The following is a 20,673-nucleotide window of genomic DNA, read 5'->3' on the forward strand; positions in this document are numbered from 1 at the left end:
TGGGTGTTGTTATACACCATCTAATATAGAGAGTGGGTGTTGTTATACACCATCTAATATAGAGAGTGGGTGGTGCTATACACCATCTAATATAGAGAGTAGGTGGTGCTATTATAATACACAGACAGTTGTAATCGCTTCAAATATTGGTAAAATTGTAACATAGACAAGTACAGAAAAATACATGGTAGTGGAAAGCATAAGCAAATGAAATACTTGGTTAAAGTATGTATAGGAAGTAATTAATAAATGTAGTGACTATAAAGATACAAAACAATATAAAACAAGTTCCAAATACATGAATAAACAAATAGATGAGTGCATGATGGTAACAGATAAACCCTCTATATTTATAACGTAACACTGAAACGTTGAACATTGTCCTCTGGACATTGAAAGAGTAGTTATAGGAATATTGTAATAGTGCGATACCCCTACGATAGAGGGTAAGCATCAACCATAGAGCCATGAACTTACCCACTTTGTTAAATCGTTACACAAAACAGTTTTCACTAGAAAAATAAATTATAAAGTCTTCTATCTCATTTTACATACCAAACAATTAGAATTTTTTTTTTTTTTTAGTTAGAATTAAAAATTACAAAACTTGATAACGGCCGTCATGGCAGTTGTCCCCTCTGACACAACGAAAGCCTGGTAAAACTAAAATGGGACAAAAGAGGACAATCCTTAAACTGGTTGAATAAGCATTATGGCAGTTCGGGTGGGTAGTTACGAGTGATGTCATTTTGCTGTTTGTTTGCTTTTAGGTCAAGGTTGTAAACAGGTGCGACCAGGTTCGCTGTTCTTCCGCTGTGTCCTCTTATGAACAAAACAAATAAATTTAAAATGAATTTAGTTGCAATGTCGAGCTTAACCGTCTTTGTACTGTTAACTGTTTGCTCTAGTGTTTATGGTAAGTTTACGATAATTGCTTGCATGATGTATAATCCCAACTGCACCTTTTTCCGGGAAAACTGAATTTTATGGTTAATTTTAGTTTTCGTTAGATTTCTGTTTGTAACGCTTAGTCAGTAACATTCAGCTGATAAACTGAAAAAATTTAATCTTATTGGTTTTTAGTACCATAACGTATTTTTATAGACATTTCTGTTTGTTTTGAAATATTTGAGCGTCACTAGTCTATTGCATTTGGGCGAGCATTATTCATTTTCTGAAACGCAACATGGTCGCATGTTCAAGTAGGTATACTAAAACGTAGCCTTTGCATTCTTACCAAAGGTGAGCCATCACCCATTTTTGATCATTTTTACGTTACATCTCACTTACACACTCTGTTAGTTATTCGATAGCTTGACGAATACTGCTATCTAGGCTACATATAAGGTTCTGCAAACCATTTTTTCGTCTTTTCTCTTAGTCTTGACTCGTTTGTGCATTTGAAATTTGCAGGTGGCCAAACAACTAATTCCCCAAAAATATTTTTTCTAGCATTACAAACAAAAACAGTGTAAATATGCTCATCACCATTTTGAAGCAGCTGTTAGACGTAATATTGAAACAGTATGATACTATTATAGAAATATTGAAACAGTATGATACTGCTATAGGAATATTGAAACAGTATGATACGGCTATAGGAATATTGAAACAGTATGATACGGCTATTGGAATATTGAAACAGTATGGTACTGCTATAGGAATATTGAAACAGTATGATACCGCTATAGGAATACTGAAACAGTATGATACGGCTATAGGAATATTGAAACAGTATGATACTGCTATAGGAATTTTGAAACAGTATGGTACCGCTACAGGAATATTCAAACAGATCAAATATATGGGGAGGTTTTGGTTGTCGAGAGAATTTAGTATTGAAAGATGATTTAGGATAAGATTTGTAATATCGCTATTCTTGAATGAATGTCTTCTCTCAAATATATTGCTATCTCCTTTGAAGGGTAGTCTATAATAAATGCCAAAAACGCTAAAACAATTGCAAGTTTTTATCAAGAGTGAATCAAATGTTGACATTCAGTAGTCGCTGTCAAATGTGTCAGTCATTTGACATTTATTCCAAGAGTTGTGACAGCTGTTTTATGTCATCTTAAAATTCGTTTTTGCGAAATTTACATCAACTCAAAGACATGCAGATATTGGAAGTTTTGCGACCTGGCCACAGTTTTCGTGTATCGAATTATTTAAGGTTGCATAGGTTTAGGGGCACAAATTGTTATGAGTAGATTGTTACCAAGGATAAACATTTCTTCAAATAGTTGTTTTCATCAGAATAAGCAGTTGCTTTGTTAGAATATTTACATCAAAATATCACACATTAAGTGACCTGTTTTATATGATGTATTGCAGCGAGAGATAATCTTGGGGAATACGTGAAAAGCTTTAGTCCCTTGTTTTATGACTCAGTCGAGCTTCACAGGCAGCATAAAGTCACTAAACGATCAATCTATGACAAGTCTATCAATCTGCAGCTAACTCATGATGGCAGGTTCGTGCTTTATTATACTCATTCTAACTAGGTTGGACAAATAGAAGGGAGGATAAGTGCTCAATGTGTTTGCATTTATAAGTTTATTATAGAAGTTAGCATGATAGGATAACTCTTCATAGTTGTTCTAGCTTGTTGAAATGAAGTTCTTGACGGAACATCGGCTAAGCAAGTAGTAGGGGAATAAATAAGTAGAGAGGGTCACTAAATTACTAGCTCTCAATTTTAAAAGGTGAGATAATGTATTGGTTCATAAAAAGTCTCTGCTCTGGAACGCCTCCCCACACACGCCTCCATACACACACGCCTCCATACACACACACAACTGAATTGTTGAATTTGTAATCTGACTGATGGCAAATCAAACACTCTAGAACCATACTACCAGATCTGAATATTTATATTACGTGCTAGAATAATTAGCCTTAGTAACTGGAGGCAATCTAAGTGGGAATGTTGGTTGGAAAATATACTGATTATCTGCGAAGCAAGATGTTATCACAGAGTAAGGAATACGATTGATGTGCTCTCACTTTAGTGCGCATGGTTCTCTCCATTCGTGTTTATATTTTATTTTTATTGTCTTTGTTGACCTATAGCTGACCCAAATGTCTCACAAGTAAGTAAAGCCTCACAAGTCAGCTTTTTATATAACCTCGTTGTCGCTGAAAGCCAATTTTATTGCTTTAAATTTATGTAGAATCAAAATTTAATTATATTGCGCAAGCTAGAGTATGTACAAAATTTTAGAAGCGGAAGTGGCTAACCTACAACCATAGCCCTGATCGCATGTAACTATAAAGTAAACAGGGAAAGTTTTTCAATGTCGAGCTTTACTATTGAAGGCCTCTGCCACTGAACAGAATAGACAGGTGACTGTCACCACTTTCCGTCATTCACTCTGGTCACTCTGAATGTGATTAGTTAAAATCACGCAGTGAACGATTCTCATAGACCTCTCATAGACCTTTTATAGACCTATCATAGACCTCTCATAGACCTCTCATAGACCTCTCATAGGCCTATCATAGACCTATCATAGACCTACCATAGACCTATCGTAGACCTCTCATAGACCTATATTCCTTTTCTGCACTAAATGCAATCAGTTTTAACTGACAATACAACAATACTCGCTGTACTTATATTCATCGATAATTAAAGGAATGAGTGTTGATAGCTATCAAAACAAATTTATTAATGGGAGGAAACAACTCCAAAGCCTCTCAGAATGGTTCAGACAGCTCCTTCTTAAATGTTCAATATTGTTGCATGTTTTGCATAGGAAGTTAGATCTGTCTTTGCACCCAGCTGATGATAAGCTCTTTCATCCCCATACCTATATCAGCACGGATGGAGTAGAGTCAGAATTTGATACATCCCACTTTTATGATGGGTATATTCGAGGTAAGACAGCAGTGAATCTCCACTTTTATGATGGGTATATTCGAGGTAAGACAGCAGTGAATCTCCACTTTTATGATGGGTATATTCGAGGTAAGACAGCAGTGAATCTCCCACTTTTATGATGGGTATATTCGAGGTAAGACAGCAGTGAATCTCTCCTTTTATGATGGGTATATTCGAGGTAAGACAGCAGTGAATCTCCCCTCCTTACCAGGATATTGCACCAGAGCCATTGAAAAAGTCACAAATCTGTGCCCATAATTACAGGCCATAATGGTGGTTGATAATATGATAGGTTGAGCTAAGCTTGGCTGTTTGTGTTGGCTGCAGATATTACCTCTGACAGCATTACCATTGTCAGAAATGTAGTGAATTCATTGGATCACAGGTCTATTGGTTCTACAATAGGTTAAGCTCTGTCTCAATGGTGTCAAGTCTTTATTGTCTCAATGGTGTCAAGTCTTTATTGTCTCAACGGTGTCGAGGCTTTATTGTTTCAATGGTGTAAATAAAAACTGCTGACGTAAATATGCCCAGACATTAGAAAAGTTTATAGTGATTCAGATAGCAGGCTGTGGACATATACGGGGCAGATAAATTCAACACAATAAGGATTGCAGAGGCAATAATGCAAGCGAGGCTTCTCTAATATACATGTACATATATATATACATATATATATACAGTATATACATACTGTATATATATACATATATATATATACTGTATATATATATATATATATATATATATGACGCATGGCATAGAATCATCAGTTCTTTCTCTCAATTTTTGTAGCAGCAGTTAATTTAATGTTAATATTCATTTGCGTGGACCAAGTCGATAAGTGAATGAAATTACTGTGCCATTTGGTGGTGGACATAGAGTTATGTTCTCTCTCTATAGGTGGTAGACTTTCAGTGGTGTTTTCTTTCTTTATAAGTGGTAGACTTACAGTGGTGTTTTTATTGTTTGTACAGGCACGAGACCACCTACAGATTCCTTTTCTTATTAGTGTATTTTTTTGTAAGTTCATTTGAAATATATAAATGACACTTGGCAATTCTTTTCTTAGTATTTTATTTATACAGATATAAAAGAAATGTATTTTTACTAACAAGTTTTTTTTACATACATGTATCTAAAAATTTAAACAGCATGCTGAAAAAAAGTAAATGAGCATTTTGGTAAAAGATGCATGCGTGCCAGTTATATCAATGCATGAAGGCATCGTCATCAACTTCAAAAAGCAACTACATTAGCTCGAAACAGATTGGTCCTTCAAGTTTGGTTTCTATCAAAATATGTCATTTTATCATTTGCTTGAAAGCATAATTTGAACAAGTCATCTTACATGTATGTAGTAGTCATTACTAACAAGGCAGTCCAACTCATCTAGTGACCGACTCTTCTAGTGACCGACTCTTCTAGTGACCGACTCTTCTAGTGACCGACTGTGCTAGTGACCGACTCTGCTAATGACCGACTCTTCTAGTGACTGACTCTTCTAGCGACCGACTGCGAGTGACCGACTCTGCTAGTGATCGACTCTGCTAGTGACCGACTCTGCTAGTGACCGACTCTGCTAGCGACTGACTCTGCTAGCGACCGACTCTGCTAGCGACCGACTCTGCTAGCGAACAACTCTGATAGTGACCGACTCTGTTAGTGACCGACTCTGCTAGTGATCGACTCTGTTAGTGACCGTTTCTGCTAGTGAACGACTTTGCTAGTGACCGACTCTGTTAGTGACTGATTCTGTTAGTGACCGACTCTGCTAGTGACCAACTCTGCTAGTGACCGACTGTGCTAGTGACCGACTCTGCTAGTGACTGACTCTGCTAGTGACCGACTCTTTTAGTGACCGACTGTGCTAGTGACCGACTCTGCTAGTGACCGACTCTGCTAGTGACCGACTCTGCTAGTGACCGACTCTTCTAGTGACCAACTCTTCTAGTGACCGAATCTTTCAGTGACCGACTGTGCTAGTGACGACTCTTGTAGTGACCAATTCTGCTAGTGACCGACTCCGCTAGTGACCGACTCCGCAAGTGACCGACTTTGCTAGTGACCGACTCCGCTAGTGACCGTTTGTGCTAGCGACCGACTCTGCTAGCGACCGACTCTGCTAGCGAACAACTCTGATAGTGACCGACTCTGCTAGTGACCGACTCTGCTAGCGACCGACTCTGTTAGTGACCGACTCTGCTAGTGACCGACTCTGCTAGTGACCGCCTCTGCTAGTGACCAACTCAGCTAGTGACCAACTCTGCTAGTGACCGACTCTTCTAGTGACCGACTCTGCTAGCGACTGACTCTGCTAGCGACCGACTCTGCTAGCGACCGACTCTGCTAGCGAACAACTCTGATAGTGACTGACTCTGTTAGTGACCGACTCTGCTAGTGATCGACTCTGTTAGTGACCGTTTGTGCTAGTGAACGACTTTGCTAGTGACCGACTCTGTTAGTGACTGATTCTGCTAGTGAACAACTCTTCTAGTGACTGACTCTTCTAGCGACCGACTGCGAGTGACCGACTCTGCTAGTGATCGACTCTGTTAGTGACCGACTCTGCTAGTGACCGACTCTGCTAGTGACCGCCTCTGCTAGTGACCAACTCAGCTAGTGACCAACTCTGCTAGTGACCGACTCTTCTAGTGACCAACTCTGCTAGTGACCGACTCTTCTAGTGACCGACTCTTTTAGTGACCGACTGTGCTAGTGACCGACTCTGCTAGTGACCGACTCTGCTAGTGACCGACTCTTCTAGTGACCAACTCTTCTAGTGACCGAATCTTTCAGTGACCGACTGTGCTAGTGACGACTCTTGTAGTGACCAATTCTGCTAGTGACCGACTCCGCTAGTGACCGACTCCGCAAGTGACCGACTTTGCTAGTGACCGACTCCGCTAGTGACCAACTTCGCTTGTGACCGACTTCGCTAGTGACCGTCTCTTCTATTGACCGACTGTACTAGAAAACTATACTTGAAATTGGGTGAGCTAGCGATATTATTGTATACACCAGTCCTGATGCTAGCTGTATAGGTGTATAAACCAGTACTGACACCCAAGACTAATAAACATAATGCCTACAATACGCTAGATTTTCAACTGGACATACACTAAAGCTTTGTGTAAGGCTTGCACTCTTCTGTGCCTGCTATTTCTAGCTTAAATTACAGTTGTGAATAGAATACTTTAAACCAGCTGTTTGACTTGTAAGCTGAGGCATAGCCTTGCTAGGCATTATTTGTATCCTTCCTTTATCATTATTCTCTCATTTTCTATTGCTACTCATGCTTTGTGTTCAGTCAAGTTGGATAGGTTGGCTAGGTGGTTACTGATTGGTTGAGTACAGCTAGGTGGTTACTGATTGGTTCAGTACAGTTAAGGGGTGGTCACACGAGCGCCGAACTAAATGATGCAAAACGACGTCGCTGTCAGCTGTAAAAAGTTCGGCCGAAGACATTTCTGGCCGAAATGAACCATTTTGGTCCTGCTCGAAATTTCGTGGCCGAACCCTTTCTCTTATTGGCTGGTTAAAACTCTAGCGAGCACGCGTCACATTTTTCCTTACGTGCGTGTGAGCAAAGTTAAAAAAGAAATGGGACGATACTTTTATTTCGTTAAATAAACAACATGAAGCAATTTACGACAAGGCTCACCCAGACTTGTGATTGTGTTGCATAAATGTAAGATGTTGCACTTAAGTTGTGCATAAATGTAAGAGAATGGTTGTGATTTTCTTTCGTGTAGAATATAAGTAATGTGTCATATTCATCCTGATGGAGTATTGTCGACTGATTTATTTATGTAAAACCACAGTACTATGATAAAGACCGTTTTTGTTTGTTATGTACTCAGCATAGAAAAACATTCATATGTTAATAAAAAATATAATTATGTCGATGTGAAGAGTTGGCAAAATCTTTGTATCGAGTGATTTATTTTGAGCAGCTGAACGATCTTCTGATAAATCTGCTGTGTAATTATAATTTATAATTGCTCCTCAAAGTTTTTTGTTTACAATAGAAATATTTAACTCAAATACATAAAACCTACCAATGAAACAGTGTCCTGTCTCTATACGTATGGTATCTAGGAAGCGAAGTGACTTCGGATGCCGTGTGACATGTGCCACGAGCCGAACCAGCCTCCGAACCGATCCTACGTCGGTTCGGTGCTCGTGTGACCACGCCTTTAGGCAGCTGTTATAAAATACCTACTAACGTAATGGATGTTCATGTACTGTTTGCTGTATAGACTTCGCAGTGTTATATAATGCAGCCTGTATTCACTGTTATTGGTCAACGTGACCAGATAGCTCCATTGTCTGCTCATCAACTTGTGCATGTACAAACTAGTTAATGCACACAACTTTATTACCTTCAGCACAAGCACGGTCCTTGTAATTTATATGTGTAGGTTTCGTTCAATACGTCTTGTGTTTCCTTCAAGTATGATTTCGACTGAATTTTACCATAGTTGGGAAGGGTAAACATAGAGTTGGGCAGGGTAAACTTAGAGTTGGGAAGGGTAAACATAGAGTTGGGAAGGGTAAACATAGAGTTGGGAAGGATAAACATAGAGTTGGGAAGGGTAAACATGGTGTTGGGAAGGGTAAACATAGAGTTGGGAAGGGTATACATAGAGTTGGGAAGGGTAAACATAGAGTTTGGAAGGGTATACATAAAGCTGGGAAGGGTAAACATAGAGTTGGGAAGGGTAAACATAGAGTTGGGAAGGGTAAACATAGAGTTGGGAAGGGTAAATGTAGTGTTGGGAAGGGTAAACATAGAGTTGGGAAGGGTAAACATAGAGTTGGAAAGGGTAAACGTAGTGTTGGGAAGGGTAAACTTAGCGTTGGGAAGGGTAAACTTAGAGTTGGGAAGGGTAAACATAGTGTTGGGAAGGGTGAACATAGAGTTGGGAAGGGTAAACATAGGGTTGGGAAGGGTAAACATAGAGTTGGGAAGGGTAAACATAGGGTTGGGAAGGGTGAACATAGAGTTGGGAAGGGTAAACATAGGGTTGGGAAGGGTAAACATAGAGTTGGGAAGGGTAAACATAGAGTTGGGAAGGGTAAACATAGAGTTGGGAAGGGTAAACATAGAGTTGGGAAGGGTAAACATAGTGTTAGAGAGGGATACATTTAGCAATGTCTTTTTATGTCACGCTAAATACAAAAGAAAGGAAGAAGAGACGTGTATAAAATTGTTTGCTACACGGACTTGTTGAGATGATAGCACCCTATCTTTTTACTAATTGTTTGGAAAAAAATAATTACATCGTGTGAAGTTCTATACATCTGGTAACCGCTGCTGCCCAGAGCATGTTGACTGGAGTTATGGATGAAATGATCTTCCCTTTTTAGGAGACCCAAGCAGCTCAGTTTCTGGATCCATCATAAATGGCGTATTCCAGGGCATTATTAGGACCGGAGGCCAAGACGTGTACTATGTAGACAGGAAGGAGTACCACCCTGCCCATTCGATGACTAAGCATGATCAGGTGCACTCGGTCATATACAAGAGGACTGATGTCAATGTAGACAAGTTTTCTGAGTAAGTTTCAATGCATTATGAGTAAAGGAAGAGTTTATCTCCTAGACAGAGTTGCTTGCTGACCCACGCTATTTAGGTGTGAGCTGTTTGGCTGAAAGTGCTTGTTTGTTGACTTGAGTTGCCCTTTCTAGAAGAGTGTTGTTTGGCTGAAATGGATTGCCTGCTGTCCTTTGCTATTTAAAAAGTTTGGATCAAGTTGCATGAATAATGTAGAGATTTCACTTCTGTAATCATTGAGTACTCGCATATAGGCAGTAGTTCTAATGACTCTTCCTACCCTCTTTCACCACTCTCTCCTTTGTCGCTGACTCTGGAGACAGACAATATAGTACATATACTTTACATCACGATGCGCTCCATCAGCATTGCTCATTACTTCATTAGCACAGTCAGACCTCTACTGCCATCACATCATCAACACTACAGTCAGACCTCTACGTGCCATCACATCATCAACACTACAGTCAGACCTCTGCGTGCCATCACATCATCAACACTACAGTCAGACCTCTACGTGCCATCACATCATCAACACTACAGTCAGACCTCTACATGCTATCACATCATCAACACTACAGTCAGACCTCTACATGCCATCACATCATCAACACTACAGTCAGACCTCTACATGCTATCACATCATCAACACTACAGTCAAACCTTTACATGCCATCACATCATCAACACTACAGTCAGACCTCTTCATGCCATCACATCATATGGATTTTCCAATGTAACGTGTAGAACTTGAGAAAATATTAGAAACTACACCTTCAGTAATTTTTGACAAAGAACTTTCAAAGCTTCCTAAAGAAAGTAAAAATGACGGTGTTGGGAAAAATGGAAAGTTATGACATAAGAAATGTAAATGTTACATTAGTTTAAATTTTATCTAGTCTTAAGCTGAGCAAACTTAGCTGCATATCTCTGTCACCTCATCTGTCACCTCCTCTGTCACATCCTCTGTCACTTCGTCTGTCACCTCTTCTGTCACCTTGTCTTTCACCTCGTCTGTCACTTCTACTGTCACTTCCACTGTCACTTCCACTGTCACTTTTTCTGTCACCTTTTCTGTCACCTTTTCTGTCACCTTTTCTGTCACCTTTTCTGTCACCTCTGTCACATCCTCTGTCACATCCTCTGTCACCTCCTCTGTCACCTCGTCTGACACCTCGTCTGCCACCTCCTCTGTCATATCCTCTATCACATCTTCTGTCACCTCTTCTGTCACCTCTTCTGTCACCTCCTCTGTTACCTCCTCTGTCACCTCGTCTGTCACCTCGTCTGTCACATCCTCTGTCACCTCCTCTGTCACCTTGTCTGTCACCTCGTCTGTCACCTCGTCTGTTACCTCGTTTGTCACCTCATCTGTCACATCCTCTGTCACCTCGTCTGTTACCTCGTCTATCACATCTGTCACCTACGGTAATTCGCTACCTCCTCCGTTGCCTCCTCGCTCACTATTCATGTGATTGAGATGTATAGCACACTTTAACTGTTTACATATTGACATATATAGTAACATTTTAATTGTATACATATTAACATGTATAGTGTGCCTCAACTGTAGGAATGTAAGTATATGATTGAATTCTATATCAGCTATGTGCCTCTCATGTATTGCATCCAATTTACTTACCCTCACTACTGGCAATCAAGCCAAATCTTTGAACAACCAACTCATAAAATGGCTTCTTGCTAATGATCTTCTGTTCATTCTGCCTAGGAGGCAGAGAGTAAAACGAGGTGCCAGTGGAGACGGGTTCTGTGGAGCCAGGATCAAGTCTATAGCTGATTGGATGGAGCGGATGGAAGCCAGCCATCTGGATCAGGTATGCCCATAGAGTTATCTCCCCCTAGAGTGATAACTGCGCATTCAACAACACGAGCGTTTCCGGTGCCAACAAGGAGTGTTTAGGCCACGCCCCTTTTTTGTGCTAGTCAATCGTAGTGATTGACAGAACGATAACATCAGCCATGTGAATGATCATGAATTTCCACAGTTAAGATAGTAATTATTGCTCATATTAAAGAAATGATGATTATAGTTTATTACTCTAATATATGCTTATTATTTAAAGCAATTCAATACCTACATGCCTTGCAAAGGCACTGAATAGATAGTGTTAAGTAAGTGAGTTAATGCAATCAGTTACTCCAATGATATACAGCCCCCACACATGGGGGGCAGTATATCTTTGGTTACTCATAGATAAGATAGATAGTCATACTGGGGTTGTATTACATTGGTGGGTGTGATGGGAAGCTAATCGACTGCCATCAACTGAAAGTATTGACATTGTATGGTGATAGAGTGATTCATTGACACCACAGTTCACAAACAGCCCTTGCATGTAATATTAGATTTCAATACATATCAATCAAATACATAGACTAGCTTGAAGCAAAGATGTCCACTAGTTAGTGGACATCTTTGCTTGATGTAAGCAAGCAAAAAATTTGAAAGTTAGAGTGGCAAACGTTGTTATATGTTAGATAAAAATAAATTATACCTAATTGTACTAAATTATAATTATTTAAAAATAAAATAGACTTTTTTATTACTTTATTTATTAAATAATTTTTTATTGTAATCATAGCTAAACAGATTATATTTAGCCATCACTTGCTAATTATTTCACATTTACATTTAAACACATTTGCAGTTTCATTTTTCTTCCTAATTTATTTCAACAAAAAACTTTTTTCATGATATGAAATTTAAAAGTTGTAGTTGTTTGAAAAATTTGAAAACATTTACAGTTGTTTTTATTTTCTCTCCTCTCTTCATTTATTTCAATTACACAAAACACTTCTCATAATATGTAGTTTGAAAGTTAAAGTGGCAAATGTTGTTATATGTTCAATAAAAATAAATTATAATGTACTTAATTATACTAAATTATCATTATATAAAAATAAAATAGACTCTTTTATTACCTTATTTATTAAATAATTTTTCATTGTGATCATAGCTAAACAGATTATATTTAGCCATTACTTGCTAATTATTTTACATTTAAACACATTTACAGTTTTTTTCCTAATTTATTTCAACAAAACACTTCATTCATGATATGAAATTTAAAAGTTGTAGTTGTTTGAAAAATCTTGAAAACCTTTACAGTTGTTTTCTTTTTCCTCTTAATTCATTTGAACTGCTTAAAAATATTTTCTCATGATATGAAGTTTAAAAGCTAGAATGGTAAATAAAATTAGTTAGAAAATAAGTTAGAATGTTATATAAAAATAAACTTTCTGTCCAAAGACTTTTTCATTACTCGGGCAACTCGGGTAGTACAGCTCATAGTTGATGGCAGTCAATTAGCTTCCCATCACACTAATGTAATACAACCCCAGTATGACTATCTTTCTTATCTATGAGTAACTGATTGCATTAACTCACTTACTTAACACTATCTATTCAGTGCCTTTGCAAGTCAAGTAGGTATCAGGGATTACGTGTATGTCACAATTTCCATTTCCATAATTCGTTTCCATATAATTTCCATTTCCATAAAATTTCCATAATTTATTTCCATATTAATTCCATTTCCATAAAATTTCCCTACATCATTTCTACATATATTATTTCCATAACATTTCTCTACTTCATTTCTATATTATTTTCATTTCCATAACATTTCCATAATTCATTTCTATATTATTTTCATATTAATTCCATTTCCATAACATTTCCATATTATTTCCATTTCAATAACATTTCCATCTTATTTCCATTTCAATAACATCTCCATATTTCTAAAATAAAATTTCCATATCCATTTCCCTAAAATTATGGAAATATTTATGTTTATGAAAACAATGATATACAGGGGGGCTGTATATCATTGGCTGTATATCATTGCTGTATGGGGCTGTGGGGGGCTGTATATCATTGATGGAAATGGATATGAAAAAGTAAACATTTCCATAATATGTTTAGCGATCCCTGGTAGGTATTGAATTGCTTTAAATAATAAGCATATATTAGAGTAATAAACTATAATCATCATTTCTTTAATATGAGCATTAATTACTATCCTAACTGGAAATTCATGATCCTTGTTTAACCCTTCTCATGGCTGATGTTATTGATCTAGTCAATCACTACGACTGACTAGCACAAAAAAGGGGCGTGGCCTAAACGCTCCTTGTTGGCACTGGAAACGCTCGTGTAGTTATCACTCTAGGGGGAGATAACTCTATGGGTATGCCTCCCTTTAACAGCTGCTCGGTGCTCCTCACTCACATCCATAGCAATCAAAACTAGAGTGTTGGTGCAGCGATATCCCAAAGACCATATGTCATTCTTTAGACGGCTCTTAATATCATCTGTGAAATTTCACACATATATAAGGCAAAGGGCATTTGAGCGAGTTAAACAATGATATACAGCCCCCAAGTATAGGCGACGGCTGTCATATCGGCAGGGTTTAATGATCATGCTTTGTTAGGATTGTGCTATCCTGGGTTTCGAAGCTAAAACTGTTCTCGCGGGGCGGTTGCGTTGCCTTGTTTGGTTTTGGAAAACCTGACTCGCTGTTATCCTGTTATTAGCTCAATCAGTCAGTAGGCTCCGCAATTCACAATAGCAAACCTTGAATTTCTACAATGTAGGGGTAATACCTAACTAAAAAATGGATCCATGGAAAATAAAACATTTCAAATTATCTACTTTTACTAATTTTGAAATTGGTAGGTGTCGTAGTATATGCTTAAAGTTAAATATAATTTACCCAAAATCACCCGAACAACGGCCTTTTTTCCTAGTTTTTGATTAATATTTTCCCACCCCTAATATAAAATGACAAAGTCTTTCATTGTTGTCACATTATTTTACTTGGCCAATAAGATGGGACAGTAGGCAAAGCTGTGGAGCGTAGTTTTCATACTCAAAATCTAAATATAAAACCGAATTCGGGCTATTTTACGATTGCGACTATTCATATCGTGAATGCTTGTGAATGGCAACTGACTGATCATAACAGTGACATTATTGGGCAACTATATTTGACAACAAAATGAAACCAACAGAACAATAAAATAACCACTATGGTTCATAATATTTGTAGATTTACAAGGGGCTTTATTCAGCATATTTATTTGTTCGGGTGCCATGTTCGAGTTCATTCCAACAGAGCTTGATCATTAAGCCCCGCCCACATGATGCCCGTCGCCTATCGTTATGGGGGCTGTATATGATTGGTTAAAATAAGCTTTAGGTGTTCCTTCAAAATTCAACTTTGGTAAAGGTAGATTTAATATTTATTTAATGTTGTATATTCATATGATGAGTATTGCAGGAGTGGTTAGAAGCTACAGTTGCATATATACATATGCCTGTTTTACTGCTGTGAATGCTGTGACAATGTCGGCCAACAACAGCGAGTATTCTAGTATCGTCCATGACTAAAACATGAGGGCTCAGGCTAATTTAGTACTGCCTTAAGGTTTATTCATCGCATTACCACTAAAGTTCGTATTCTACACACAAAATGTTTAGGTGATAATAGCTGAGGACATTACTCGCTAGTAATTTCATGCTAAAGATAAAGTAATGTTCATAATTTTGAGTTTGAACTTTTTATTTCAGATTTCAAGAGTCAAAAGACAAACTACACCTTCCAATAATGTGTGCAATCTTCTCATCCAGTCAGATCCAGAGATGTGGAAATACTTTGAGACGTTATTTCCTGTGGTAAACAGCAGTTGCCTTTAGTTGTCATATTAGTAGCTGATTGCCATAACAATCATTGGTTTGAGTGGTGTAGCCATAGATGTGTAGTGTAGCCATAGATGTGTGGTGTAGCCATAGATGTGTAGTGTAGCCATAGACGTGTAGTGTAGCCATAGACGTGTAGCGTAGCCATAGATGTGTAGTGTAGCCATAGATGTGTAGTGTTGCCATAGATGTGTAGCGTAGCCATAGATGTGTAGCGTAGCCCTAGATGTGTAGTGTAGCCATAGATGTGTAGCGTTGCCATAGATGTGTGGTGTAGCCATAGATGTGTGGCATAGACATATATGTGTAGCGTAGCCATAGATGTGTAGTGTAGCCATAGATGTGTTGTGTAGCCATAGATGTGGAGTGTAGCTATAGATGTGGGGTGTCGCCATAGATGTGTAGTGTAGCCGTAGATGTGTAGTGTATCCATAGATGTGTAGTGTAGCCATATATGTGTAGTGTAGCCGTATATGTGTAGTGTAGCCGTATATGTGTAGTGTAGTCGTAGATGTGTAGTGTAGCCATATATGTGTAGTGTAGCCATATATGCGTAGTGTAGCCATAGATGTGTAGCGTAGCCATAGATGTGTAGTGTACCCATATTTGTGTAGTGTAGCCGTAGATGTGTAGTGTAGCCATATATGTGTAGTGTAGCCATAGATGTGTGGTGTAGCCATAGATGTGTAGTGTAGCCATAGATGTGTAGCGTTGCCATAGATGTGTGGTGTAGCCATAGATGTGTGGCATAGACATATATGTGTAGCGTAGCCATAGATGTGTAGTGTAGCCATAGATGTGTTGTGTAGCCATAGATGTGGAGTGTAGCTATAGATGTGGGGTGTCGCCATAGATGTGTAGTGTAGCCGTAGATGTGTAGTGTATCCATAGATGTGTAGTGTAGCCATATATGTGTAGTGTAGCCGTATATGTGTAGTGTAGCCGTATATGTGTAGTGTAGTCGTAGATGTGTAGTGTAGCCATATATGTGTAGTGTAGCCATATATGCGTAGTGTAGCCATAGATGTGTAGCGTAGCCATAGATGTGTAGTGTACCCATATTTGTGTAGTGTAGCCGTAGATGTGTAGTGTAGCCATATATGTGTAGTGTAGCCATAGATGTGTGGTGTAGCCATAGATGTGTAGTATAACCATAGATGTCCAGTGTAGCCATAGATGTGTAGCGTAGCCATAGATGTGTAGTGTAGCCATAGATGTGTAGTGCAGCCGTATATGTGTAGTATAGTCGTAGATGTGTAGTGTAGCCATATATGTGTAGTGTAGCCATAGATGTGTAGTGTACCCATAGATGTGTAGTTTAGCCATATATGTGTAGTGTAGACATAGATGTGTAGTGTAGCCATAGATGTTTAGTGTAGCCATACATGTGTAGTGTAGCCATAGATGTGTAGTTTAGCCATATATGTGTAGTGTAGCCATAGATGTGTAGTGTAGCCATAGATGTGTAGTGTAGCCATAGATGTGTAGTGTAGGCATAGATGTGTAGTGTAGCCATAGATGTGTAGTGTAGCAATAGATGTGTAGTATAGCCATAGATGTGTAGTATAGCCATAGATGTGTAGCGTAGCCATAGATGTGGAATGTAACCATAGATGTGTAGTGTAGCCATAGATGTGTAGTGTAGCCATAGATGTGTAGAGTAGCCTTAGCTTTTTTGATGATTGTTGAAAAAGAAGGAGAGTTAAGAACCTCCCACCATTAGCACAATCCATCTAACCATAACTAGTAATTATCATTTGTTGTCTCGTTTAGGCTGACTCAATGGTCAAGCAAGAAATCACAGCTTTCATCAGGCAGCTCGTGCGTGAGGTCAACGGCGTATACGCCAAGGCTGACTTCAAAGGCAAAACTGGTTATCAGCTGAGAGTTGACAGACTCGTTGTGAGTTCTCTCGACCTTCTTTCGATGGCTGAGCTCTTATTTTCTTGATTGACATAGTCTTAGTTTCTCCTTCCACTCTTTCATGGCTCTTTCTGTAGATCAACAAGACGTGCAACTCCAATAGTGATCATTGGTTCTGCAACACAAATCTGGATGTCAGTAATTTCCTCAATCTTAACACCTACACCAACCACAATGCCTACTGCCTCGCATATGTTTTGACCAATCGCGACTTCGCTGATGGCACGCTCGGTCTCGCTTGGGTTGCCAAACCTGACTGTGAGTATCTCATTTTTCTTGTGTATCACCCCTTATAGTAGCGCTACCGCTTCCTGTCACCCGCTCATCCGTTTGTCTGTTGGTAATAACCAATGCAAGCCTCTTGCAACTGTCTGTAAACAAAAACAGATTTTACTTTTCGCTGTGAATAGCGGTTAACACATTCAAATGCTAAAATTCATTTTAGTAATCATATATCATTGACTTTTATTACAGTTCACTAAGCTATTCACATTGCATAACTGTGTTAACGTACCGTTAACACAGTTGTGCATTGTGTAAAGAGAAACTGCCTGCTCCCTTTATTCTCCACAAGAATGCAAGAATAAATACACTGAATGTATCAAACACAAGAATATATTTTTGCCCAATATACATTACATGTATATAAGTATACATGAAGCCAATTCATTATACAGAGAACAATCGCGTCAAAGGACTGCGCTAGCTCTGCTGAATCGAGGTTAACAAGCTATTCATCAATATGCTTTCCTTATCAATTCCCTTTCCTTTTCGCTGCGTGCGATCGTCTCTTTTTTGTGTAGCTTGGTCGGTCTTGCATGCGTGACTCGGCTCCAGTGTATAAGTCATAATATGGCTGGTTTAGCCGAGCTGACTTTTTTGTCTTTAAAGATGTGGTTGCGTCAAATTTAAGTTGATTTTAAAAGAAAGCATTTTTTTTGTTTATCAGTTAATATGTTGTTTGTTGTGTTAGGCGATCTCATTGTCAAGATATTTGAAGATTAAAATCGAAAAAAGTTAATTGCGGTAAAAACGCTCAGGCCAAAAAACCATGCCCAGACTTTCCCAAAATGATGTAACGGAGTGATACAACCGGTCTCTATCTCTCGTATTCACTTTGGCTAATGCGATAAAAGTCTAGTCCTACACAGCTCTATTGGCATATATTTTATTTTGCATTTGCTCATGTTGGCTAGAATAAATTTTTTAATCTAGCTACAGATACATTATTATAAATGTTTCAAATGCCTCAAATAAGGAAAATTAAAAACTTGTCATATTAGCTTTCTCTAAATGCGGTGTAAACATCTGAGTACCGACTACGTTTATGCCGGTCTACGGTAATTAGGTCATCGAGTTAACTTATTTCATCACGGCCTTTGGATCAGCTAAGTTCTCAGTTACTACTCACACCGAAAACTAGCTACTAAACAAAACAAGCATGCTGCCATCTTTGAAAATAATATGTTCGAGTATATGGCGAAACCAACTGCATCCCAAAAAGTCATGTATAGTCAACGTTATCTAGTCATTATTATCTAGTATCAGCAGCAATTTGTAGAAAAAATTTGCTGGTCACATTCGATTAGTTAATTCAAGTACAAAACGAAGTGTTTTATGAGTTGACCGAAATAGTGAACGCAAAACAATGTCAATTTCGTTGAAATCAATTAACCCACCGATTCTGGTAAAGGATTAATAAAACTGTTCTTGCACCTGGTTGACGGTTTGTTGAATCAGCTGTTTTCACTTAGTAGGGTGGAGCTTAAATCTTTTAAACTTGATATTTGGTCCATTGGAATTGAGTCGAGCTATGCAAAAGTATCTGCCAATACAGCTCTGATTACACTTCATAAATCCATCTATCAGAGAAGATTTCAGCACAGATGGTAACAGGGCTATAATGTATTCAATATGTTCTGCAAATCATGTTTTGCATTGTCTTTAGCAGTATTATTTTATTATATAATTTTTACAAGCCAAAGAATGTCGTCGCAGCGTAAAATTTTTATTAAACCACCTATCCAAGTCGTGGCCACTCGCATAGTTTCATCTCATATAATAGGACAAATTAATCTACTGCAGCAAACTTAAACAAAACATATTATGGTTTGTGCAGCACACATTCGTGTCTCTCTTTCTCGGTTATGGCAGTTTTCAGACCGACACGACTGCTCCCCTAGTAAACCACATGATTATCCTGTAACAATAAAACAAATTTCATTCATATATATGTCGTTCTAACGCATATCTACTGAAAGCTTTCAATTTGAGAGTTAGATAGATTGCGAGTGTAATTTTGAAAATGAATAAATGTTTCACAAAAGGCTAAATATGCAAAGCCAACAATTCGAAGCTTTGTTTCTGAGAGTTGAAGATGAGCATTGATCAATCGATGTTCCTCACTTTCTACAAGCGAGAAATGAACATAAATTCTAATCATAAATCTAATTTACTAGCTGAAAATGCCAAAGAAAATTTTAAGTTAATGTTATAGCTAGATGGAATGATAAAAAGTTGTGAAACAATGATTCGTGATAGCAAAAAGTCATAATTTTACTTATTAGTAGATGTATTCATGAGTAATAAAAAATGATTACCGTTAGTTTAGAATATATACAAAGGATACACATAGTTAACGATAAATTTACCTCCATACTCCTGTCTTTCTCTACAGTATAACGCTGTTGATGCCTGTCAGCTCTAACCATAACCTGTCTGCCCCAATCTTTAATCACCTGACACTCAGAAAACTTTGAGTCACCTTCGCATTGTTACAAATCTGTTATTCGTTAATAAAACGTATCGCGTCCGTGCAGTATTTCAGTAAATTAATGATGCAAATTATATATCAATGTCGATGCACATAGCTAGTAGAATCTACTACTAGTCAATGCGCGTGACTAACTAGTAATAGAGTAAGATCCCTAATAAACAGAATCTTCAAAATCACAGACAACCTGTTTGACGAGCGATAATATTTAATAAAATATATAAAAGTTCTGTGCTGATGATTGGCTACTGAAGAGATCTTATATTAACCGCTCGTGGACTCTTTTCAGATGTATTACTCGTTACGTCACTAATGAAGCACCCGCTCGAATCTGAGCTTTTTAAAAGATTGCCTCATTCAAACGTTTTATCTGGACAGGGTTAGTCTACAAAGACAAAAATAACATCAACCTGTAGCTGATGTTTTAACCTTTTATTGGTCTTAATTTCATTAAATTGACCTTTTTGACGCAATCACATCTTTAACAGCTGGGATGGCCCTGGCCGTGTTGACTCGATCCTGTTAGCCAAGCTGGCTATTATGCAATCAATAGCATAATATGTTATTGATTGCATAATAGGGGCTCTAAAGGGGAGTGTGTAGTAGCAGCTAGCCAGTATTATAATATTATTATATTATAATACTGCTTGCCACTATTTAGTGACCTTTTAGCCGTAATATTCGGTGCTAGTGCTTGGCTAGCTTATAGTATAGTATTGTATAGTATAATATATAGTATAGTATAATATATTATATATATAATATATAGTATAGTATAATATAGTATAATATAGTATAGTACTTATAGT

At 38.0% G+C, this 20,673-nt stretch overlaps 1 protein-coding gene across 3 annotated transcripts in view; it reads left to right on the forward strand.

Moving 5' to 3' along the window:
* The first annotated feature begins 773 nt into the window (after positions 1-773).
* The window catches only part of LOC137399536 (disintegrin and metalloproteinase domain-containing protein 10-like), a 35,922-nt gene continuing 16,022 nt past the window's right edge, over positions 774-20,673 (forward strand). For 2 of the 3 annotated variants that reach the window (XM_068085696.1, XM_068085695.1), the window contains exons 1-8: positions 774-916; positions 2,332-2,470; positions 3,756-3,877; positions 9,254-9,443; positions 11,170-11,275; positions 15,040-15,144; positions 16,942-17,070; positions 17,169-17,349. In XM_068085696.1, the coding sequence (XP_067941797.1) occupies positions 826-916; positions 2,332-2,470; positions 3,756-3,877; positions 9,254-9,443; positions 11,170-11,275; positions 15,040-15,144; positions 16,942-17,070; positions 17,169-17,349 (1,063 nt within the window). In that variant the 5' untranslated portion in view covers positions 774-825. The remainder of the gene's footprint in view (positions 917-2,331; positions 2,471-3,755; positions 3,878-9,253; positions 9,444-11,169; positions 11,276-15,039; positions 15,145-16,941; positions 17,071-17,168; positions 17,350-20,673) is intronic. The other variant, XM_068085697.1, reaches the window with a different exon arrangement.

This window comes from Watersipora subatra, chromosome 7, assembly GCF_963576615.1.
Source record: "Watersipora subatra chromosome 7, tzWatSuba1.1, whole genome shotgun sequence".
Taxonomy (NCBI): Eukaryota; Metazoa; Bryozoa; class Gymnolaemata; order Cheilostomatida; family Watersiporidae; genus Watersipora; species Watersipora subatra.